Consider the following 26,201-nt stretch of genomic DNA (forward strand, 5'->3'; position numbering starts at 1 on the left):
TACATTTAGTGTGGCGATGCTACATCAGACAGTGCAACAAGTTAGCCCGTGAAAAACACGTGGAGTAGACAACATGGACAGACTGATCACAAAACCAAATGCCACCGCACCCGAGTGGGAATATTTCAGTGTAAATCTTTGGAACATGATGACACCAAGGAGTCAGTTTGCTGAATGTGCGCAAATACAACCAAGCTGCACACCCACTCCAAACACCACCACCCAACAGTCCAAGCAGACTTTTTGTACACCAAAGGCGAAGTGAGTGCAAACTAAAGAGTATAACATGGTGCGTGCGCACAGATAGTGTGCTTGAATACATTGCCAAAGACATGCTGCCATTTAATACTGTTGAAAAACGAGCATTTCTAAAACTTCGGCAAACATTTGACAGACATTTATTATGTTGTCAAGTCGCTGGTTCCTCACTCAGAATCTGACAGACTTAAGGTTGTTTTTTTTCTATATGAACTGTTAATACATCTGCTTATATGGTAGTGTTTGTATTGTTACTCTGCACTTTTGTTTAAAAAGCTCCTAACTAGAGATGTCCAATTTTATCGGACTGCCGATATTATCGGTCGATAAATGCTTTAAAATGTAATATCGGAAATGATCAGTATTGGTTTCAAAATTATCTGTATCAGTTTCAAAAAGCAAAATTCATGACTTTTTAAAACGCCGCTGTGTACACGGGCGTAGGGAGAAGTACAGAGCGCCAATAAACCTTAAAGGCACTGCCTTTGCGTGCCGGCCCAGTCACATAATATCTACGGCTTTTCACACACCCAAGTGAATGCAAGACATACTTGGTCAACAGCCATACAGGTCACACTGAGGGAACTTTAACACTGTTACAAATATGCGCCACACTGTGAACCCACACCAAACAAGAATGACAAACACATGTCGGGAGAACACCTGCACCGTAACACAACAGAACAAATACCCAGAACCCCTTGCAGCACTAACTCTTTCGGGACGCTACAATATACACCCCCGCTACCCCCCCAAACCCGCCCACCTCAACCTCCTCATGCATGTCCCAAATTCCAGGCTGCTGTTTTGAGGCATGTTAAAAAAAATAATGCACTTTGTGACTTCAATAATAAATATGGCAGTGCCATGTTGGCATTTTTTTCCATAACTTGAGTTGATTTATGTTGGAAAACCTTGTTACATTGTTTAATGCATCCAGCGGGGCATCACAACAAAATTAGGCATAATAATGTGTTAATATCGGTTGATATCGGAATCGGTAATTAAGAGTTGGACAATATCGGAATATCAGATATCGGCAAAAAAGCCATTATCGGACATCTCTAGTCCTAACTTGATTGTCAGTTAAGTCATGTACAACTGTATTGTTGAGGGTCCCCAACCCCCTCCTTAACATATTGTATTGCTCTTGGTTGGGATTTTTATTCAAGAGCAAGTATATTTTATTGTTATTTGTTTTATTTAGCTTGAAGATTGAAAATCTTATATTTCAATTACAATATTAAAGTTGAACCTTTTTTTTAATTTTTTTTTATTGAGACACATTATTTATGTATTTAATATTTGTTTTCTTACTGTGGTATATTATTTATTTATTATCTATTTGTTCACTGTTCTGTTACAGAGAACAAGGAAATTGGATAAAATTGCAATGGTGTGAAAAGGGGTTGGAGCAGGGGTCACCAACCTTTTTGAAAGCAAGAGCTACTTCTTGGGTACTGATTAATGCGAAGGGCTACCAGTTTGATACACACTTAAATAAATTGCCACAAATAGCCAATTTGCTCAATTTACCTTTAACTCTATGTTATTATTAATAATTAATGACATTTACACTTAATTGAACGGTTTAAAAGAGGAGAAAACACGAAAAAAATGACAATTAAATTTTGAAACATAGTTTATCTTCAATTTCGACTCTTTAAAATTCAAAATTCAACCGAAAAAAAGAAGAGAAAAACTAGCTAATTCGAATCTTTTTGAAAAAATTAAAAAAATAATTTATGGAACATCATTAGTAATTTTTCCTGATTAAGATTAATTTTAGAATTTTGATGACATGTTTTAAATAGGTTAAAATCCAATCTACACTTTGTTAGAATATATAACAAATTGGACCAAGCTATATTTCTAACAAAGACAAATCATTATTTCTTCTAGATTTTCCAGAACAACATTTTTAAAAGAAATTCAAAAGACTTTGAAATAAGATTTAAATTTGATTCTACAGATTTTCCAGATTTGCCAGAATAAGTTTTTTGAATTTTAATCATAATAAGTTTGAAGAAACACTTCACAAATATTCTTCGTCGAAAAAACAGAAGCTAAAATGAAGAATTAAATTAAAATATATTTATTATTCTTTACAATAAAAAAAATAAATTTACTTGAACATTGATTTCAATTGTCAGGAAAGAAGAGGAAGGAATTTAAAAGGTAAAAAGGTATATGTGTTTAAAAATCCTAAAATCATTTTTAAGGTTGTATTTTTTTCTCTAAAATTGTCTTTCTGAAAGTTATAAGAAGCAAAGTAAAAAAATTAATGAATTTATTTAAACAAGTCAAAAACCAAGCCTTTAAAATATTTTCTTGGATTTTCAAATTCTATTTGAGTTTTGTCTCTGTTAGAATTAAAAATGTCGAGCAAAGCGGGACCAGCTTGCTAGTAAATAAATACAATTTAAAAAATAGAGGCAGCTCACTGGTAAGTGCTGCTATTTGAGCTATTTTTAGAACAGGCCAGCGGGCTACTCATCTGGTCCTTACGGGCTACCTGGTGCCCGCGGGCACCGTGTTGGTGACCCCTGGGTTGGATGAAATAAGCTCTGCTTCTTCCTACTCTTTTTCGGACGTGCTGTAATGAAACAACTGGAAATATGTGATGAGTTACATTGTATCGTATGCATGTTCCAAATAAACTGAACTGAACTGAAAATATATGAGAAATACAAGTTCATTGCATTTGAAAATAATTACTTGCATTATTATAATGTATTATTATTATTACATCAATGGTTAATTTGGTTTCAAAAAAATGACGACGTTTATCGGCAATAATTTGTAGGTCAATATATCGAGCAAAGTTTGTTATCGGCCCAGGCCTAGTTGTGTTGCGGCTTTATATTATTGTGTTACTATAATTGTGGCATTTGTATTTGTTGTGGCTTTTACAGTTGAATGTTGTTGTTGTAATTTATGATATTTTCTCGTGGCGTTTGCATTTGTTGTGACCTTCCTTGGCCACCGTAGGTATCGCTCATTGTTGTTTTGATGACTGATGGCGTCGACTTGAGGCACGTTTAACGTGCTTATCAATAAAAGTGCCAGACTTCATATAAAGTCTGTCAGTCTTAAATCAATTTCTATTATCAATATATTGCCTTTTAAAACAATGTTGGATCGATACCTATCTTCTGGAACTTGCCGAGTACAGATCGATGTACCGTAATTTCCGGACTCTAAGCCGCTACTTTTTCCCCTCGTTCTGGTCCCTGCGGCTTATACAAGGGTGCGGCTTATTTATGGCCTGTTCTTCTCCGACACCGACGAAGAGGATTTCGGTGGTTTTAGTACGCAGGAGGAAGACGATGACACAATGATTAAAGACTGACTTTTCATATACCGGTAGGCTGATTATTTTGATAACGTACAGGCGAGCACTTTGTATTACTTTGCACCGTTGTATTATTTGTACTCTGCATGAATGCTGTTCGCCATGTCAAAGATGTGAAAGTTTGATTGAATGATTGAAAGATTTATTGTTAATAAATGGGACGCTTTGCGTTCCCAAACAGTCATCTCTGTCCCGACAATCCCCTCCGAGGTAGCAGGAACCCCTATATACTACGCTAATTACACATCAAAACCCTGCGGCTTATAGTCGGGTGCGGCTTATATATGGAGCAATCTGTATTTTCCCCTAAATTTAGCTGGTGCGGCTTATAGTCAGGTGCGGCTTATAGTCCGGAAATTACGGTAGTTACATTTTAGGAATATAAGTCAATATATTGAATATTCGTTACAACCCTACTCTTCACTCCCTGAGGACTTTTTCATCTTTTAGCTCCTGTATTGGGCATTTTTTTCCCCAGGGGTATAAAAAAGTATTTACAAGAAAAAACCCTCTTGGAAAAAGTCTTTGCGTTTGGACAAAAATAGAGGAAATTTACTAGGGATGTCCGATAAATGCGTTAAAATGTAATATCGTAAATTATCGGTATCGTTTTTTTTATTATCGGTATCGGGTTTTTTTGGGGTTTTTTTTGTGTTTTTTTTTTTTATTAAATCAACATAAAAAACACAAGATACACTTACAATTAATGCACCAACCCAAAAAACCTCCCTCCTCATTCACACAAAAGGGTTGTTTCTTTCTGTTATTAATATTGTGGTTCCTACATTAGATATCAATATATATCAATACAGTCTGCAAGGGATACAGTCCGTAAGCACACATGATTGTGCGTGCTGCTGCTCCACTAATAGTACTAACCTTTAACAGTTAATTTTACTCATTTTCATTAATTACTAGTTTCTATGTAACTGTTTTTATATTGTTTTACTTTCTTTTTTATTCAAGAAAATGTTTTTAATTTATTTATCTTATTTTATTTTATAATTTTTTTTTTTTAAAAGTACCTTATCTTCACCATACCTGGTTGTCCAAATTAGACATAATAATGTGTTAATTCCACGACTGTATATATCGGTTGATATCGGTATTGGTAATTAAAGAGTTGGACAATATCGGAATATCGGATATCGGCAAAAAGCCATTATCGGACATCCCTAGAATTTACCCTAAAGGACAAAAGAAAGTCTCTAATATAGTCTGTAGTATCGTGGTTTTAGCCTTTCTACAAAACTATAAGTACCAAAATATTATCTTTGCAGCACGCAGCGTGTAAAAAGTGTGTAGACTGTGGTGTATTAGACTGTTTGGAGGCGAGGCTGAGACACTCACGGGTACATGGCCATGGTGGTGAGTCTGGTGTAGAGGTCTTTGCTGGGCGCATCTGTGGTGTTGCACGTGAATGGCTGGGGAGGGTGCAGCTTGTGCTTGCGGCAGAACTCGTGCGGAGAGAGGGAGTAGTTCTGCCGCACCTCGTGCAGGTCCGACTTGGCGGCTATCACCACGCACGGCGTCTTGCTGTCCATCAAGGATTGCTGCCAACAAGAAGAAGAGTGCAACTGAATGGGCTGCGCGTTGTTGTGGAGAGTCTCACTAACACCGCACGTACCTTGTACATTTTGGCGCAGTACTCAAAAGAATGCGGGTCGTTGACGTCGTAGATTAGGCAGACCACGTCGCAGGCGAGGTCGACCTCGGACAGGAAGTCCAAATCTGGCATCATCTCGTGGAGCTGCAGACCAGAGAGGACATTTAGCAAAATATCTCATACAGTTTTGATTCATTGATTGAAACGTATTATTAGTAGATTGCACAGTACAGTACATATTCCGTACAATTGACCACTAAATGGTAACACCCGAATAAGTTTTTCAACTTGTTTAAGTCGGGGTCCAAGTAAGGCTTTTAATTAGGGATTTCCTGATCCAATATTAGCAAAACAAATAAGTATCAGCTTGCATGTAAAATATTTGCTATAAGCAGCATGCTTACTTGAGCAAAGCAGTTAACATCTAACAAATGTCCTCTAATTAGGGCAGGGCGATATGGACGAAAAAGTATATCTCGATATTTTTTTACTTAAACTCGATATTCGATATATTTTTCGGTGAAAGTATACATATAAAGATATTCATTTTTGAGCGATATTCAGTGAAATTGAAGTGAATGACAACTGTACTGTAAACACTTTTATTAACCCAGTTAGTCAAGATGGGTATTAACTAGAGATGTCCGATAATGGCTTTTTTTGCCGATATCCGATATTGTCCAACTCTTAATTACCGATTCCGATATCAACCGATACCGATAAATACAGTTGTGGAATTAACACATTATTATGCCTAATTTTGTTGTGATGCCCCGCGGGAAGCATTAAACAATGTAACAAGGTTTTTCAAAATAAATCAACTCAAGTTATGGAAAAAAATGCCAACATGGCACTGCCATATTTATTATTGAAGTCACAAAGTGCATTATTTTTTTGTAACATGCCTCAAAACAGCAGCTTGGAATTTGGGACATGCTCTCCCTGAGAGAGCATGAGGAGGTTGAGGTGGGCGGTTAGAGGGTAGCGTATATTGTAGCGTCCCGGAAGAGTTAGTGCTGCAAGGGGTTCTGGGTATTTGTTCTGTTGTGTTTATGTTGTGTTACGGTGCGGATGTTCTCCCGAAATGTGTTTGTCATTCTTGTTTGGTGTGGGTTCACAGTGTGGCGCATATTTGTAACAGTGTTAAAGTTGTTTATACGGCCACCCTCAGTGTGACCTGTATGGCTGTTGACCAAGTATGCCTTGCATTCACTTGTGTGTGTGAAAAGCCGTAGATATTATGTGATTGTGCCGGCACGCAAAGGCAGTGCCTTTAAGGTTTATTGGCGCTCTGTACTTCTCCCTACGTCCGTGTACGTAAGGAGAAGGCGTTTTAAAAAGTCATAAATTTTACTTTTTGAAATCGATACTGATCATTTTGAAACCAATACCGATAATTTCCGATATTACATTTTAAAGCATTTATCGGACATCTCTAGTATTAACAGCACAGAAAAGAAACAGTTTAAGTAGCACAGAATTACATCACATAAATAAAATAGAAAAATATTATTTCTACGTAAAATAAACAACATAGCTGTGCAAATAATACAAAATGTATCAAACTCAGATAAAAAAAATACATTTGCAGGCAGGCACTTTGTCATTTCCTTTCCTGGTTTGATGACCCGCCCTATCTTGCCTCTGATTGGCTTGTCCCTAACTAATCATGACTTATCATAGTAAACAACCAACCAATCATGGACGTTCTTATACATGCAAGCCCGTCTTGGAGGGATGAAGGGGAGGGATTTAGTAGCCCATGGAGGGGGAGCGGGGGAGAACAAGGAACACAACAAATTAGCGGCGTTTGGTCATTTTAACGTGAAATCAATTATATTGATATTACGATATTTTCTTAATTCATATCTTGTTTAAAAATATATCGATATATCTTACAAACTCGATATATCGGCCAGCCCTACCTCCAATGAGAACAAGTTGAATCTTTCCTTGTATTTTAGTGAAGTCATTTACAAAAAGTAAACATGGAAGGCTATAGGCTACCAGCAACTAGCAGCTACATAACAGCTAAGGACACAAGCTATCAATCCACCCATTTTCTACACTGCAAAAACTGAAATCTAAGTAAGATTAAATATCTCAAATAAGGGTGATATTTGCTTATTTTCTGTCTGATAAGATAATTCTTCTCACTAAGCAGATTTTATGTTAGAGTGTTTTACTCGTTTTAAGGGTTTTGGTCCTAAGTGATCTCAGTAAGATATTACAGCTTGTTGCTGAGATTTGATGACCTATATTGAGTAAAACATGCTTGAAACTAGAATATCAACTGTTGCAAAGCTGTGTCATCAACACTCACAAGTATAAAACTACTTTTTTAAAGTAATCATTTCTTACTTCAAGCATGAAAAAAAAAAAATCATGTCGAGCGCATATCATTATGTCAATATAATGGCACTAGCATTTACTTAATTTTTCAACATATTGAGCAAATATAGGGGGGCAATTAAGTGTTGCCAATAAAGCTAGATGTACAAAATAAAAAAAGTATCTACTGTTAGGGATGATACTCGAAACCGATTTTCCCGGTTGTTCGATAAGAAAAGAACCGAGTCCTCAGACTCGAATGCCTTTTTGAGAACCGGTACCCGTTATCGAGACCACTATAGTCAAGAAAAAGAGTTGGTTCTTTTTTTGGAGAGCTGTATTATTTTCAGTTTTGTGCCCAAGGGACTGATTTTATTTAACACTATATTATTATTTATACACCTATAGTGATCACAGAGACAGCTTGTTTTTGTGTTACTGTATATACCGTATTTCCTTGAATAGCCGCAGGGGCGTTAATTAATTTAAAACCTCCTGTCACTCCGGCGTTTACCGGAAGCCGGCGGGATGGCCGTGCATGCGGTAATTATTTTAAAACCTCTTCTCACTCCGGCGTTTACCAAAAGGAATGCGGTAAATTTAGGCGTGCGCTTTGAGTGTGATGTAAGCATACCATCATGAAAAGCACATTTAATAAAAAAAAACGTTATTATGGTCTTACCTGTACTTATAAATGGAGTCCATTAACAGCTCCTTCTGACCAAAAGCATCGATAACTTGTTTATAGAAGTCTTCCTTATTTTCTTTCTTCAGTTTTAAAAGTCTCTCTGTCTCGATTGAGATATTCCTTTAATTATTACCTCCTGCTTCGATTGAAAGTCCAGTTTAGAAAACTGTTTCATTTTAGATACCGGTATGTAATCCTCCTTGTTAAAAGTAAAAGGTCAGGCGAGAGAAAAAAAAATAAAAAAATCTCTTGCTGCGTGTTGTCACTTCTTCTGCAGTACCGGAAGTCGCAAGAAGGATCACTAGCGCGGCAGCGCCCTCTACCACCAGGAGGTTTAATGACTCATACAGTATTTGACACACGCAGATACGGTATATTAATAAAACACAGCTGCTTATTGTTCTTTTTAGCATACTGTACCGGTATTCAATAGCTTGGACCTTAAATCCTACTGAATAGCTCTTTATCTTTTTTCCTTTGTGCGATTGCAAACTACTGAAAGCAGCTTCCTCCATTTTGAAAATGAGGACAGGTAAAGCGTCACTCGTGACGTAACGAATTTGACCCGGCAGATGTTCCAGCCATATGCTAAATATTTTGCGAAACGAGTTTGACCCGGCGAAAATTATAGACATGCGATAATAAAATTAATATTTTGCGAAACGAATTTGATCCGGCGTTAATAATGAACCGGCGGTAAGGCCAAGCATGCGTTAATTATTTTGAGAAACGAGTTTGACCCGGCAGTAATTCTAGACGTGCGAATACTATATTCCCTGCGCCAATTCAAGGAAATACGGTTTTTGTTTTTCTGAAAAATTCCACTTTATATACTTTGGGTAACAACAGTCAATATTTATTTATTTTATTTTTTTTAAGGGGGTAACAGTCAATATTTTTTTTTCTTTTTTTTTTTTTCTTATAAAATAAAAGTGAGCTTTTGTTAAACCAAATATTGTGTTTTTTTCCATATACAAAAACCTATCTGGACTCGGTAAGAGAATCGATAAGGAATGGGTTCGATAAGAGGATTCGATAATAGGCTCGAACTCGATCATTTCTTATCAAACATCATCCCTATCTACTATGCTTTGTTCTGATATCTCAAAGCTCCAATATCGGTATTGTATCGGATGTGAACAAGCCGTATCAGGACACACCTTTGTGTAATGTTACCTACCAGCAAGTACTTCTCTTGACCGTACACATAAGTGGTGCTGATGGCATAAAGGGACTTGTGGTCTTCCCTGATCCGCCTCTGTCGCTGTGGTGACAAAACACAAAGTCTAAAAATATCAACAGGACAGATAAGCTGGATATGTCTCACAGGAAGACATACTGTTCTGGTCGTGAACTCTGAAAGGTGGCCCACTAGTCAGTACTTGGAAAATAACTATTTCTGACCATTCATGTTTATTACTGTATTATATGTACTTTGTGGAGTTCCCACTTACTTAAATTCAGATTGCAGGAACAAGAATTTCAGCTGTACTGCATGTTTTGATAAGAGTTTGCATGGACAAATGAACTAACCTGGAGGTTCTTGCCCAAGAAGGCTTGTAAGAAGCCACTCTTCCCGCTGGCTCGGGCCCCCAACACGTTGCAGCGAAAGACGCTGCGCTGAGTCTGTTTCTTCTGCAGGTCAATGCGCTTGTTGCGTGTCACTGAAAGAACCATTTCCATTCAGACCAGCCACGTGTATGTACGTGTGTCTACGCATTGTGTAACAACCATGGAGCGGCAACCTGTTATCGCAGCTGCTTGGGACTCCTGCTCATAGATGATGGAGTAACCCAGGTAGCCCAAATACTCCAAACTCCGCTGGACGTCGAGGTAGGTCGTCAACCTGGGTGACAAGTGTGTAAGTAGTAGCACAATGCACGGGTCACATATAAAAGGGATCAAGTCGAGACTCACGTCCACTGGGAGAGGTATCCCTGGTATGTGATCCATCCCTGGTCATTAGTGCACACGGTGTTGTTGACGTCAGGACCCCACGGCATGTAGGGAAACACTTTGAACAGGTCCTTGACTTCCTCTGGCGATAGCGCACAATCCCTGTCCTGAGTTCACACACACACACGTCTCAACTTCAGTATAAAGTACATAAGGCAACATGACCGGACCGTGCAAAGCAAAAAAAAATGGCAGAATTGCCTTCTTGAAGTTAGTAATCTGATAACAACCATGTAAGAAATGATTATGATTTTTAGATGTATAGACACATTTGTAGACAAGTGCTTATAAGTTAATTATTTGAGTGTAATTAATCATAGTTGATTAAACAAACAGTATAAAATATACATTATAACTAGAAATGTCCGATATTATCGGCCGATAAATGCTTTAAAATGTAATATCGGAAATGATCAGTATCGCTTTCAAAAAGTAAAATTTGTGACTTTTTAAAACGCCGCTGTACGGAGTGGTACACGGGCGTAGGGAGAAGTACAGAGCAGTTGCGTCTCCCAGTCATCCTTGCCAACCCTCCCGATTTTCCCGGGAGACTCCCGAATTTCAGTGCCCCTCCCGAGAATCTCCCGGGGCAACCATTCTCTCGAATTTCTCCCAGTTTCCACCCAGACAACAATATTGGGGGCGTGCCTTAAAGGCACTGCAATTGCGTGCCCGCCCAATCACATAATATCTACGGCTTTTCACACACACAAGTGAATGCGGAGCATACTTGGTCAACAGCCATACAGGTCACACTGATGGTGTCCGTAAAAACAACTTTAACACTGTTACAAATATGCACCATACTGAACCCACACCAAACAAGAATGACAAACACATTTCGGGAGAACATCCGCACCGTAACACAACATAAACACAACAAATACCTAGAACCCCTTGCAGCACTAACTCTTCCAGGTCGCTACAATATACACCCCCCACCCCACCTCAACCCCCTCATGCTCTCTCAGGGAGAGCATGTCCCAAATTCCAAGCTGCTGTTTTGAGGCATGTTAAAAAAAATAATGCACTTTGTGACTTCAATAATAAATATGGCAGTGCCATGTTGGCATTTTTTTCCATAACTTGAGTTGATTTATTTTGGAAAACTTTGTTACATTGTTTAATGCATCCAGCGGGGCATCACAACAAAATTAGGCATAGTAATGTGTTAATTCCACGACTGTATATATCGGTATCGGTTGATATCAGAATCGGTAATTAAGAGTTGGACAATATCGGAATATCGGATATCAGCAAAAAAGCCATTATCGGACATCTCTAATTATAACATTAAGCTATATATATATATATATATATATATATATATATATATATATATATATATATATATATATATATATATATATATATATACACACTACCGTTCAAAAGTTTGGGGTCACATTGAAATGTCCTTATTTTTGAAGGAAAAGCACTGTACTTTTCAATGAAGATAACTTTAAACTAGTCTTAACTTTAAAGAAATACACTCTATACATTGCTAATGAGGTAAATGACTATTCTAGCTGCAAATGTCTGGTTTTTGGTGCAATATCTACATAGGTGTATAGAGGCCCATTTCCAGCAACTATCACTCCAGTGTTCTAATGGTACAATGTGTTTGCTCATTGGCTCAGAAGGCTAATTGATGATTAGAAAACCCTTGTGCAATCATGTTCACACATCTGAAAACAGTTTAGCTCGTTACAGAAGCTACAAAACTGACCTTCCTTTGAGCAGATTGAGTTTCTGGAGCATCACATTTGTGGGGTCAATTAAACGCTCAAAATGGCCAGAAAAAGAGAACTTTCATCTGAAACTCGACAGTCTATTCTTGTTCTTAGATCAAATTTAAGACTTTTTTAAGACCACAGTCATAGGGTCAGAATTAACTGTACGGTATACGAATGAATTCACTGCTCTTTCAAATTGGAAAATAAAATGGTTAAACTAACTAAATATACCAGAAGCCTCACTTTTGTAAACTCATTGAAAACAATATTAGCAATCATAACAGCCATTAATCACATTTAGCATAGTATCATAGTGTGCTTTTCATGAAACAACCAGAACGTCCGCAATGATGGAGGAAAGTACAAAAATACAATTAGCATCTGTGCTAAAGCGAAATGGTTAACTTTTGCAGTATTTTTTGGGCTGTCAGAATTGAGCAAACAGATTAAAACATCTACAGTACTTCTACTGTATCTGCACAAAGTTGTGAAAAACAGAGAGCTGACAGAGCGATTGTCTAAAAAGAAAGAAGGCGATTATGGCTGTCAAGCCTCAAACATAATTTGGATGTGAATAATGTGGATAGCATTCAAATTTGCTCAGCTGATTTTGTATCTGCTGTGTATAGATGCATCTTTACCTGTTTCTGTGACTTTTTTGAAAACGTACTGCTAACAAATAAGGGCTAGATTATATGTAAGCATGACAAGATTACATTTGTACTTGCTTTCCTCACCCAACCATAAACAGAGTAAACACTAAAAGATTAGGCATGAGAAGCTAACATGAAATTATAGGAATACATAACTAGGGTTGGGTATCGTTTGAATTCGAACGATTCCTATTCGAATTCCGATTCTTTGTTTCGATTCCGATTCATGACGATTCTCGGTTCTTTTAAGAGGCAGGATCAAAAAAAAGTTTTGGATATTTTAAATGAGCTAGCTAACTACATACAGTCTTTCTGAATGAAATAGTCTGACATTCTCCATCAATTTTAATTCTATTAACTTTTTATGAACGTTACTATAAATTCCTCACAGGGCTGTTTTCAACTAGAATATAAATATCAAATCTATGAACTTGAATATAAATATTTTAAATACATTTTCACAGGGGTACACTTTCCTCAAGAGAACATTTACACACTCAAGTGTATGATGCTGCAGGTACTTAAACATGTTACCGTGCTCCCACTGATGGGCTAACCTGGTGCAGAAAAGCAAATAAACAATAAGAAACAACTTGCAAAACCCAGTCCAGATTAGCAGCAGGTACAGTATAAAATCAGAGACAGTTCTTGTTTAGGAGAATGACCATATCCGCCTTCTCAGGCAGGATGCGTGAGCGTTCTGGACAGATAGTGTCTCCTGCTGTGGAAAACACACGTTCGCTGGGTGTGGAAGAAGCTTGAACGCATAAATAGGAGAAAGCGAGATCTGACAGCAGGAGGAGGACGGTCGGCGCAGCGCGTCGAAGACGGGACATGCATATATTTGTACTTCATGAACTCGGAGGTGCTTCATCATGTTCGACGTGCACCCTCCTAAGCACGACACAGTCCTGTCGCACGTGTTATATTTCGCCGATATGTAATTTTTTTTAGTAAAATAAAGCCACACTTTCGACCGCCGACGCCCACTATCCATGCTTGACTGACTCGCTCGGCTACATAGGCTCGGCTATGCTAACACTTCTGGCGGTGGGCGCTTCTTCGTTGGTGTTCAGCGGCTTCTTCTTCCGGTCGGCGGATGTATTCTTTTTTTCCGGTCGGCGGACTGGGTATCGAAACTAGGAATCGAAATTTAAACTTTTGAACGATTCCGGGAGAATCGGAAAGTTAGTCCCGGTTCCAATCGATATGATACTCGATACCCAACCCTATACATAACAGAAATAATATGAGAATTATGTTTTTTATAGTTTTACAGCTGTGAATACACTCCTACCATGGAGAAATGAGTGTGTACTTACTGTATGTAATAGTATGAGTTCACTACTTGAGATCTCATATTGATCTCCTTCGGCAATTGGCGCCACTTTACTAGATAGATAGTACTTTATTGATTCCTTCAGGAAAATTAAAAACTACCCACATAACACACTTTTGGGGGTGTTAAGTTGATCCTTGTATAATTGCATAGTGTTTGTAGCGTTTCACTTATCCCGGATTTTTGACTTTTACATTATCATTCCATTCACTTTCACCGCCATGTTTACAAACGCTACCCTCCTCGATTGCTTCACATCCGGGTCCTAAACACTTTGTACGTTTCCATCCACCGGCTTCAAGCATGCATTAAATTGATCGTTCTGGAGACACAAATCGTTGAACTTGCACTTACCCATCTTGTGCAAGTCATTTGGCTTTGCTGTGGACTTTCTCCGCTGCTATGCTAAGCTATGACAACACACGTTGGTGCTCATTCAATTCCGTTCGAGCAGCTACAGCTAGTTTAGTTCCATTTTGTAGTTACGTTATAGCCTCCTTAAAAATAGAAACATTTAAAAGCAAGATGGAAATGTATGCATGTTTTAAATAAAAGTAACGTTAATAGATTTTTAAGACCTTGTATTTAAGACCTTGTATGAGATTTTAGAAGAATTGTAGACGTTTTAAGGCCTTGAATTCAAATTGTTGGATTTAAGACTTTTTAAGACCCCGCAATTACCCTGTATAAGCCACACCCACTGAATCTTAGAAGAAGAAAAAATATGTTTTTTTCATACTAAACTGCAAACCGCAGATATATATACACTGATACGTTGTGGATTGAGATATTTACATAGAAAGTTTTTGTAAATGTTTATTTACATACCTAATTTTTTCCAAACGGTGCCTGTAACACGGCAGTAAAACCATTTTAAGAAGGGACTAAAAACCCACCTTTTTAGCACAGCTTTTATCTAATTTCTCTGCCTTCTTGTTTTTAAATGCACTGCTTGCCTTATCTCAGGGGTCACCAACCTTTTTGAAACCAAGAGCTACTTCTTGGGTACTGATTAATGTGAAGGGCTACCAGTTTGATACACACTTAAATAAATTGCCAGAAATAGCCAATTTGCTCAATTTACCTTTAACTGTATGTTATTATTAATAATTAATGATATTTACACTTAATTGAACGGTTTAAAAGAGGAGAAAACACCAAAAAAATTACAATTAAATTTTGAAACATAGTTTATCTTCAATTTCGACTCTTTAAAATTCAAAATTCAACCGCAAAAAAGAAGAGAAAAACTAGCTAATTCGAATCTTTTTGAAAAAATTAAAAAAATAATTTATGGAACATCATTAGTAATTTTTCCTGATTAAGATTAATTTTAGAATTTTGATGACATGTTTTAAATAGCTTAAAATCCAATCTACACTTTGTTAGAATATATAACAAATTGGACCAAGCGATGAGGTGGCGACTTGTCCAGGGTGTACCCCGCCTTCCGGCCGATTGTAGCTGAGATAGGCTCCAGCGCCCCCGCGACCCCAAAGGGAATAAGCGGTAGAAAATGGATGGATGGATGGATGGATGGACCAAGCTATATTTCTAACAAAGACAAATCATTATTTCTTCTAGATTTTCCAGAACAAAAATTTTAAAAGAAATTCAAAAGACTTTGAAATAAGATTTAAATTTGATTCTACAGATTTTCTAGGTTTGCCAGAATAATTTTTTTGAATTTTAATCATAATAAGTTTAAAGAAATATTTCACAAATATTCTTCGTCGAAAAAACAGAAACTAAAATGAAGAATTAAATTAAAATGTATTTATTATTCTTTACAATAAAAAAAATACATTTACTTGAACATTGATTTAAATTGTCAGGAAAGAAGAGGAAAGAATGTAAAAGGTATATGTGTTTAAAAATCCTAAAATCATTTTTAAGGTTGTTACAAGAAGCAAAGTAAAAAAATTAATGAATGTATTTAAACAAGTGAAGACCAAGTCTTTAAAATATTTTCTCGGATTTTCAAATTCTATTTGAGTTTTGTCTCTCTTAGAATTAAAAATGTCGAGCAAAGCGGGACCAGCTTGCTAGTAAATAAATACAATTTAAAAAATAGAGGCAGCTCACTGGTAAGTGCTGCTATTTGAGCTATTTTTAGAACAGGCCGACGGGCTACTCATCTGGTCCTTACGGGCTACCTGGTACCCGCGGGCACCGCGTTGGTGGCCCCTGCCTTATCTGTTTTATCCAGTGCTTTCATGTTTTTATTTCTATTTTATCTATGTTTCTGTTTTATCTAGTGTTTATTTCATGACTATATATTCTAACTTTGTATTTTCTTTTTTTTCTTTTCTATTTTTTTATACTTTGTAGCACTTTGAGATTTTAACAAATGTAAAGTGCATTCATAATTCATTAATATTAAAACGGCTGATCAAACAAAAGAGAAAAGTCATTGATGTCTTTATTTATTCTTTATGAGGTGAGTAAGAGTTTCTCCTTTTTTAATACATTTTAAGATGTTTGTCAGGATTACTCCTCATTGTACTTTGTAAACACTGAGTTTTAACGTTTTTTTAACTGGCTCATATTAGAACAATGTTTGATTTATTTGCCTAATCCAATCTATAATTTAGCTGTTAGCATAGAAAAATCCATCGATTAGCCACACCTTTGTATAGGCCGCAGGGTTCAAAGCTTGGAAGAAAAAAAGTAGCTGCTTATAGTCCAGAAAACACGGTTTGTATTATTTATCATTTTTACATTGGGAATGTTATTTTAGACCTATAACGAAAAGGTGCAAAAATGTCTGATATTCTCTGCAGTTGAGCAAATGAACAACTTAATCAGATATGTTACAATTAACAGGCTTACACTCACCTTGTCGTGTTTGTCAAAGACGCTCTGAAGAAAGAGGTAAGCGTTGTGGTTCAGCTCTGTTGTACAGTCCGGAGGGATCTTGACTCTGGAAGACAGACGTCAAAATGAATCCACAGAAATAATCACATAAATTCGCCTACATGGAACAACATTTTCCTGCACTAAGACTTACACAGGGAAGAGATATTCCTGCGTAAGCTCCAGGTCGTCATCGTAACCAAACCTCCTGAGCACGGTCCAGGTGGTCTCGTGTCGACCGCGCTGTATGAAGAGGGTGTGCAGGAACAAAAAGCCTGTGGACAGAAATGAGGGGGAAATGAGTTCAGTGAACAAAGTGATCATCAATGACTGAGACAATGGCTGACCTTTCAGCGTGAGCCCGTTGTCCTTGACTCCATCAGCCATGTTCCTTCTGACCACATTTTTAACGTCCTCTAAAGCCTGCGGCGCCAGTGGCGTGTTGAAGCACGTTCTCTGCATTAAAACACAAATCCAGACAATGTTTGGACTTTTTACATGACCCAATGGGATCAAGATGAAGCACTGAATTATTAGAATCATTATACAGTTGTGTTCAAAATAATAGCAGTCCCACATCACTAGCAAGATAAATCGCTGTTTTTGTTAGAATTTCAACTTCTACACTGCAAGTAAGTTTCTAGAATGTTTAGTAAAGGTATAGAAAACCAACAGACATGACGTGCATGCTGCTGATTCTGTGAAACTGAAAATAGCAGTGCTGAGTTTCATTAGTGAGGTCATTGATTATGTGGAAAGAAAAGGTGTTAAACAGGTGGCCTTTATTTAAGGATCAAGGCAACTGACGCTGCATATGCTGGTTATGCATTTGTCCTTGAAAAACAGAGTCATATGAGTCGTTCCAGACAATGTTCAGAAGAAGAGCGTTCTTTGATTAAGAAATAATTAAAAGAGGGGAAAACCTATAGAGAAGTGCAGAAAATTAGAGGCTGTTCAGCTAAAATGATATCAAACGCTTTAAAATGACAGCCAAAACCAGAAAGGCGAGGAAGAATAAGAAAAACGACTATTGGAATGGATCGGAGAATAGCCAAAATGGCAAAGGCTCAGCCAATGATCAGCTCCAGGAGGATCAAAGAAGATCTAAGATGGCCTGTGAGTACTGTAACAATACGACCACGTCTATGTGAAGCCAAGCTACCAGCAAGAAGCCCCAGCAAAGTTCCATTGTTAAAAAAAAGACGTGTGCTGAAGCGGTTACAATTTGCCAAAGAACACATTGACTGGCCTAAAAAGAAATGGCGTAATATTTGGGGACTGATGAGAGTAAGATTGTTCTTTTTGGGTGTAAGGGCCACAGACAGTTTGTCAGACGTCTTGCAAACACTGAATTCAAGCCCCAGTACTCAGTGAAGACGGTGAAGCATGGTGGTGCAAGCATCATGATATAGGGATGTTTCTCGTGCTATGGTGTTGGTCCTATTTATCGCATACCAGGGATGATGGATCAGTTAGAGTACATCAGAATACTGGAAGAAGTCATGTTGTTGTATGCTGAAGAGGAAATGCCCTTGAAATGGGTGTTTCAACAAGACAATGACCCCAAACACACCAGCAAGCGAGCAAAATCATGGTTTCAGACAAACAGAATTCAAGTAATGGAGTGGACAGCACAATCCCCGGACCTTAATCCCATTGAAAACTTGTGGGCTGACATAAAGAATGCTGTTCATGAGGCAAAACCAAGAAATGCAGAGGAATTGTGGAACGTAGTACAGTTGTCCTGGGCTGCAATACATGTTGACCGGTGCCAGAAGTTGGTCGACTCCATGTGCCACAGATGTGAAGCAGTTATCAGAAACCGTGGTTATGCAACTAAATATTAGTTAATGATTCTCAATAAAGTTGAATATGCAAGCCTTTCTTAGTTTATACAGTACATTTGAGTTTTGTAAAGAAATATGCCAGCACTCCTATTTTTTTGTTTTATATTTACTGACTTTCGGTAAAATATTATCGAATTTAATTACTTTTTTCCAATTTTCTGGCTGTGAAATAGAATGTGCAGTGTCCCCAATGCATTTGTGTTCATTAAAACACAGATTATTTGAAGAATTTTGAGGTTTACTCACCTTTTTAAAACACATTGCTATTATTATGAACATAACTGTGTATCGTGATATATGATTGGATTGGATTTATATATTTTTTTCTTTATCATAAGATACCAGAAGTTATTATATAAACTGTCATGTGCACATGGCTTACAGTAAGTAAAAAGCATTACCTGAAAGAAGTTGAGCTCATTGTCATTCAAGATGCCGTCGTTGTCCAGGTCGGACACTTTGAAGATTCTAGTTAAAGACTTAATGCACGATGGCTTCAGCTTTAAGACAAAAAAAAACAACAACATGTGCGTTAGTGTAAAATCAGCTAATTTTTATAATCAGGAATCAGAATCAGAAATACTTTATTCATCCCCGGGGGGAAATTAAGATTTTCAGCACAATCCCATTCAAGAGCAGACAAACATTACAGGGAGACAGAACAGATTCACACAATCCCATTCAAGAGCAGACAAACATTACAGGGAGACAGAACAGGATCAAACAATCCCATTCAAGAGCAGACAAACATTACAGGGAGACAAAACAGGATCACACAATCCCATTCAAGAGCAGACAAACATTACAGGGAGACAGAACAGGATCACACAATCCCATTCAAGAGCAGACAAACATTACAGGGAGACAAAACAGGATCACACAATCCCATTCAAGAGCAGACAAACATTACAGGGAGACAGACCAGGATCACACAATCCCATTCAAGAGCAGACAAACATTACAGGGAGACAGAACAGGATCACACAATCCCATTCAAGAGCAGACACACATTACAGGGAGACAGAACAGGATCACACAATCCCATTCAAGAGCAGACAAACATTACAGGGAGACAGAACAAGATCACACAATCCCATTCAAGAGCAGACAAACATTACAGGGAGACAAAACAGGATCACACAATCCCATTCAAGAGCAGACAAACATTACAGGGAGACAGAACAGGATCACACAATCCCATTCAAGAGCAGACAAACATTACAGGGAGACAGAACAGGATCACACAATCCCATTCAAGAGCAGACACACATTACAGGGAGACAGAACAGGATCACACAATCCCATTCAAGAGCAGACAAACATTACAGGGAGACAGAACAAGATCACACAATCCCATTCAAGAGCAGACAAACATTACAGGGAGACCGAACAGGATCACAAAATCCCATTCAAGAGCAGACAAACATTACAGGGAAACAGAACAGGATCACACAATCCCATTCAAGAGCAGACAAACATTACAGGGAGACAGAACAGGATCGCTGACGGGTCTGCCAACTTCCGGCGCCCCTTACAAAAAAGGTTGAGAAACAGGTAAACGCTGGGGAGGGGGGTGAGAGGAAAAAAAATGTCAGTCTAAGTCTGGGCCCCTGGAGAGGGGGTCCAGACTGAGGCCAAGGGGAAAAAAACCTCATAGCCATAGTGTACATAAGCATGTGTGTAAAAAAATTTCAGTGGCACCATCCTTCATTTAAACAGACTCACCTCCTTCTCCTCTGGACAGTAAAGAGGTCCGGTCGGGTGGAGAACTGCCTTTTGGGCGTAGTAGAAGAGCTCTGAGATGTTCTTTAGATTTTTGGCGGAGCACTATGCAGGGAAGAGTTTCAACTTGTCAATCAAATAAAAAGGAACTGTCAAAAATATCTCAAGGTAGAATGACATTTACAGCTTAGTGTAACAATTGGCAAAAAGGAGCCAGTTCAGTTCAGTTTATTTGGAACATGCATACGATACAACGTAATGCATCAGCTATTTTCAGTTGTTTCATTACAGCACACCCGAAAAGGAGTAGGAAGAAGCCGAGCTTATTTTATCCTACCCCTTTTCATATCATAGCAATTTTATCCCATTTCCTTGTTCTCTGTAATGAAACAGTGAATAAATAAAATAATAAATATATATATATACCATAAGTAAGTCAACAAATATTAAATACATAAATAATCATCCTTTTTTTTTTTAAGTTCAAGATGTTCATCATAATTGTTCTTTGTACTTTGTTAACACTTGTAGTTTGAACAGTCTCTTAAACTGAATCATATTGTTAAAGTTAAAGTACCAATGATTGTCACACACACACTAGGTGTGGTGAAATTTGTCCTCTGCATTTGACCCATCCCCTTGATCACCCCCAGGGAGGTGAGGGGAGCAGTGGGCAGCAGCGTAGCCACGCCAGGGAATCATTTTTGGTGATTTAACCCCCAATTCCAACCCTTGATGCTGAGTGCCAAGCAGGGAGGTAATGGGTCCCATTTTTATAGTCTTTGGTATGACCCGGCCGGGGTTTGAACTCACAACCTACCGATCTCAGGGCGGACACTCTTGGTGCTTTGTTTGATTTCCTTGCTTAATCCATTCCATAATTTAATTCCACATACTGATATACTGAAGGTTTTAAGTGTTGTACGTGCATACAAATGTTTTAAATTAGATTTTCCTCTAAGGTCAGAAGGTTCTTTTGTTGAGAAGAATTGTTGTACATTCTGGGGCAGGTTAGAATTTGCTTGGTTCATAATTTTAGCTGTTTGCAAATGCACAAAGTTGGTACATTTCAATTATTTTTCCATTATCCATCCATTTTCTACCGCTTGTGACTCAATAAAAAAAAGGGTTTGTATGTTCTCTATATCCAACATTATGTATTATTCTAATTGATCTTTTTTGTAACACAGTTAGTGAATGAATGAACATTTGTAGTTGTTTCCCCAAATTTCTACACAATAACTCAGATATGTAACATTAGTGAGCAGTAGAGAATATGAAGTGATTTTTGGTCCAGAACATATTTTGCTTTATTCATTATTGACGTGTTTCTTGCTACTTTATGTTGTATATTTTTTACATGAGGTTTGCAGTTCATTTTATTATCTATTATTACACCCTAAAATGTGTTTTCCTTTACCCTTTCAATGTCTACTCCGTCTATTTGTATTTGTGTTGGACTTTCTCTTCTACTGTTACCAAATACCATTATTTCAGTCTTACTGAGATTCAAATATAGTCTTCTTAATTTGTTAATTTCTTCTGTTATTATTTGTATTAGATTATGTGTTTTCTCTCCTGAACAAAACACATTTGTATCATCTGCAAATAATACCAACTCTAGGTCCTTTGTAACTATACAAATGACGTTTATAGAAAGATTAAATAATTTTGGTCCTAGTATTGATCCCTGAGGTGTGCCACAAGATATTTACAGCTTTGTAGAAGTGTGGTCGCCGAGCTTCACGTATTGCTTCCTGTTGGTTAAGTCGCTTCTTACCCAGTACAAGACCAACCCTCTGATTCCATACCGTTCTAATTTGTTCATTAAGATCTTATGTTTGATTGTGTCAAATGCTTTTGTTAATTTTTTGCTATCTATTGCATTGACGATCTCTTCCGTTATTTCGATTAATGCCCCTGATGTTGAAATGTTGGCTCTGTATCCGTATTAGTTGTCTGAGTGTTTCATTTTTATTTATGAATTTGTCCAATCTATTGTTAAACAAGTTTTCAATAATTCTAGAAAATTGTGGAAGTAGAGAAACCGGTCTGAAGTTTGTAAACTGGTGTTTGTCTCCAGTCTTATACAAACCCCGTTTCCATATGAGTTGGGAAATTGTGTTAGATGTAAATATAAACGGAATACAATGATTTGCAAATCATTTTCAACCCATATTCAGTTGAATATGCTACAAAGACAACATATTTGATGTTCAAACTGATAAACTTTTTTTTTTTTTGCAAATAATCATTAACTTTAGAATTTGATGCCAGCAACACGTGACAAAGAATTTGGGAAAGGTGGCAATAAATACTGATAAAGTTGAGGAATGCTCAGCAAACACTTATTTGGAACATCCCACAGGTGAACAGGCAAATAGGGAACAGGTGGGTGCCATGATTGGGTATAAAAGTAGATTCCATGAAATGCTCAGTCATTCACAAACAAGGATGGGGCGAGGGTCACCACTTTGTCAACAAATGCGTGAGCAAATTGTTGAACAGTTTAAGAAAAACCTTTCTCAACCAGCTATTGCAAGGAATTTGGGGATTTCACCATCTACGGTCCGTAATATCATCAAAGGGTTCAGAGAATCTTAAAAAATCACTGCACGTAAGCATCTAAGCCCAAGACCTTCGATCCCTCAGGCTGTAGTGCATCAACAAGAGACATCAGTGTGTAAAGGATATCACCACGTGAGCTCAGGAACACTTCAGAAACCCACTGTCAGTAACTACAGTTGGTCGCTACATCTGTAAGTGCAAGTTAAAACTCTCCCATGAAAGGCGAAAACCGTTTATCAACAACACCCAGAAACGCCGTCTGCTTTGCTGGGCCTGAGCTCATCTAAGATGGACTGATACAAAGTGGAAAAGTGTTCTGTGGTCTGACGAGTCCACATTTCAAATTGTTTTTGGAAACTGTGGACGTCGTGTCCTCCGGACCAAAGAGGAAAATAACCATCCGGATTGCTATAGGCGCAAAGTGTAAAAGCCAGCATGTGTGATGGTATGGGGGTGTATAAGTGCCCAAGACATGGGTAACTTACACATCTGTGAAGGCGCCATTAATACTGAAAGGTACATACAAGTTTTGGAGCAACATATGTTGCCATCCAAGCAACGTTACCATGGACGCCCCTGCTTATTCCAGCAAGACAATGCCAAGCCACGTGTTACATTAACGTGGCTTCATAGTAAAAGAGTGCGGGTACTAGACTGGCCTGCCTGTAGTCCAGACCTGTCTCCCATTGAAAATGTGTGGCGCATTATGAAGCCTAAAATAGCACAAGGGAGACCCCCGGACTGTTGAACAACTTAAGCTGTACATCAAGCAAGAATGGGAAAGAATTCCACCTGAGAAGCTTCAAAAATGTGTCTCCTCAGTTCCCAAACATTTACAGAGTGTTGTTAAAAGGAAAGGCCATGTAACACAGTGGTGAACATGCCCTTTCCCAACTACTTTGTCACGTGTTGCAGCCATGAAATTTTAAGTTAATTATTATTTGCAAAAAAAAAAAGTTTATGAGTTTGAACATCAAATATCTTGTCTTTGTAGTGCATTCAATTGAATATGAGTTGAAAAGGATTTGCAAATCATTGTATTCCGTTTATATTTACATCTAACACAATTTCCCAACTCATATGGAAACAGGGTTTGTAAATTGGTACGACTTTTGCTATTTTCATTTAATCTGGGAATTTGCCTGTTCAAAATGAAAGGTTGCTGATGTATGTTAAAGGTTCTGAAATCTCTTTTTTTGTCCCTTCTTTTTTTGTTCTAGACTAATAACAACAAACAATGCAGATGGACATGCCTTTGGAGTGAAATGTCACATGATTTAGTGTCCAGACTATTTCCACTTTGCATGTGCCCTCACTCACGTCCTTGAAGCTAATCTAGCACTAGGACTAGAGCGACAGAGGACATATTCCTCCATGACAACAACACAGTGTTAGTAGTGGGTCTCCGTGATATTAATCCATGTGGCGTGGAAACAAGGTCAGTCGGCAGCCTTACACACTTTATAGAGGCTTTGCAGTCACGTGATTTTATCACGTGACTTTGTGTTATGCCGCCATCTTGCCGGTCAACCGGTCAGCTCGTTTCTACGTGTTCGTACAGATTCAGTTTGATTTCTGCGCTACATTTTCACCGATTTCATCCGAATTATGGCTGATTTGCTATCCAATGAAGTTGTGCATTTGGATGAAGAGTCCAAGAAACGTTACCGAGAGAAGTTGAACCTTGTTGGCACAACGGATCCGTACCTTTTACCGAGAAGCATGCTAAAATCACCTGAGCATTTTGCAACAGCCGACCTGCCTGATCTCTCATATCCAGACATTATAATTACCTCGTCGATTCACCATCTCCGTACACTGGAAAGGACCTTAAGGCATACAAGAGTCTGGATGCCTACAAGTATTTTATAGCAGGTTTTGTGCATGATGGGCTGATATGGCAGATTCCAAACAAAAATCGATTTCTTCTCATGACCAAGGTAAGGAAAATGCACCCAGCATTTTCAACAATCATATTTGTATCATCCCATATTGTATTATTTCACACTTTGTGAAACAAATCAGGGGTGAATAGTTTGTTTACATACCTGATATGAAGTGTTCATTGCATATCCTTGTGTAAATCGTAGGTTTCCATCGTTCACGACAAATCGCCGCGATCCATTTATCACGTTTTTTTATGTTTGCCGGGAATCTATAGAAGCACAGCAGGTTTCCGGCATTTCCAAGCTCAAATAGCAGCAGATCTAACATGAAAGCGTGTGTGAGTCGTTGACCGGCACTGAACTGGTGACCGGCAAGGTGGCCGCCAAGCTAATGTCACGTGGCTGATGACGTCAGCTGCAAAGCCTCTATTTGCCATTGTGGTTCACTTAACATTAAGAGTGGGCGGGTTGTCTTATATGTCATGAGGTTTTCTTACCTCCACACACGTCTCAATGTCCTGGTATTGATTCATGATAGGCAGGATGGTCTCCATGCTGCTGTGCTCCACCAGGTCAGACTTGTTGCCCACAAGAATCAATGGAACCCTGTAAAAAAAATACACAACTTGAATTTAAAAACAGTGATTTTTGGCATAATGTACACCAAAATGTGGACGATAAGAAAACTTTTCAAATTGCCGTACTGACCCAGATATATTAGAGCAGGGGTCACCAACCTTTTTGAAACCAAGAGCTACTTCTTGGGTACTGATTAATGCGAAGGGCTACCATTTTGATACACACTTAAATAAATTGCCAGAAATAGCCAATTTGCTCAATTTACCTTTAACTCTATGTTATTATTAATAATTAATGATATTTATCTTTGTGGAAACACTGATCATCTTAATGATTTCTCACAATAAATATATATAGAAACAGATAAATATCAATATGCAACACTTTATTTTTATATTTTCTCTAAGTGCACATTTTTCAAATTGAACATTTTCAAATGATCACTATTAAGACAGTCTTGTGAAATAACAATATCCCATTTCAACTAGCTAGCCACTAACATTTTTTAACAAATCATGAATTACTTTGCACCATGTTTTTACAAATAATAACTCATGTAAAATACAAAAGTCAACTCTCAAATTTTTAAATAAATCATGTCACACTTTAAACTAGACACCAAATCTGTTATCTGTTTCTTTGTCAGTTAGTGAAGACCAAGTCTTTAAAATATTTTCTTGGATTTTCAAATTCTATTTGAGTTTTGTCTCTCTTAGAATTAAAAATGTCGAGCAAAGCGAGACCAGCTTGCTAGTAAATAAAAAAAAATTTAAAAATAGAGGCAGCTCACTGGTAAGTGCTGCTATTTGAGCTATTTTTAG

At 37.7% G+C, this 26,201-nt stretch overlaps 1 protein-coding gene across 2 annotated transcripts in view; it reads right to left on the reverse strand.

Annotated features, from left to right (window-relative positions):
* LOC133642542 (mitochondrial Rho GTPase 1-A) overlaps positions 1–26,201 on the reverse strand; it is a 48,771-nt gene that overhangs the window by 9,757 nt on the left and 12,813 nt on the right. For both annotated transcript variants that reach the window (XM_062036785.1, XM_062036786.1), the window contains exons 7-18: positions 25,299–25,407; positions 20,351–20,452; positions 19,027–19,125; positions 17,126–17,234; positions 16,933–17,053; positions 16,761–16,845; positions 10,156–10,301; positions 9,984–10,084; positions 9,772–9,902; positions 9,419–9,502; positions 5,241–5,363; positions 4,964–5,166 (exon numbers count right to left, since the gene is read on the reverse strand). In XM_062036785.1, coding sequence (XP_061892769.1) covers positions 4,964–5,166; positions 5,241–5,363; positions 9,419–9,502; positions 9,772–9,902; positions 9,984–10,084; positions 10,156–10,301; positions 16,761–16,845; positions 16,933–17,053; positions 17,126–17,234; positions 19,027–19,125; positions 20,351–20,452; positions 25,299–25,407 — 1,413 coding nt within the window. The remainder of the gene's footprint in view (positions 1–4,963; positions 5,167–5,240; positions 5,364–9,418; positions 9,503–9,771; positions 9,903–9,983; positions 10,085–10,155; positions 10,302–16,760; positions 16,846–16,932; positions 17,054–17,125; positions 17,235–19,026; positions 19,126–20,350; positions 20,453–25,298; positions 25,408–26,201) is intronic.

Source organism: Entelurus aequoreus, linkage group LG25 (assembly GCF_033978785.1).
Source record: "Entelurus aequoreus isolate RoL-2023_Sb linkage group LG25, RoL_Eaeq_v1.1, whole genome shotgun sequence".
Classification (NCBI taxonomy): Eukaryota; Metazoa; Chordata; class Actinopteri; order Syngnathiformes; family Syngnathidae; genus Entelurus; species Entelurus aequoreus.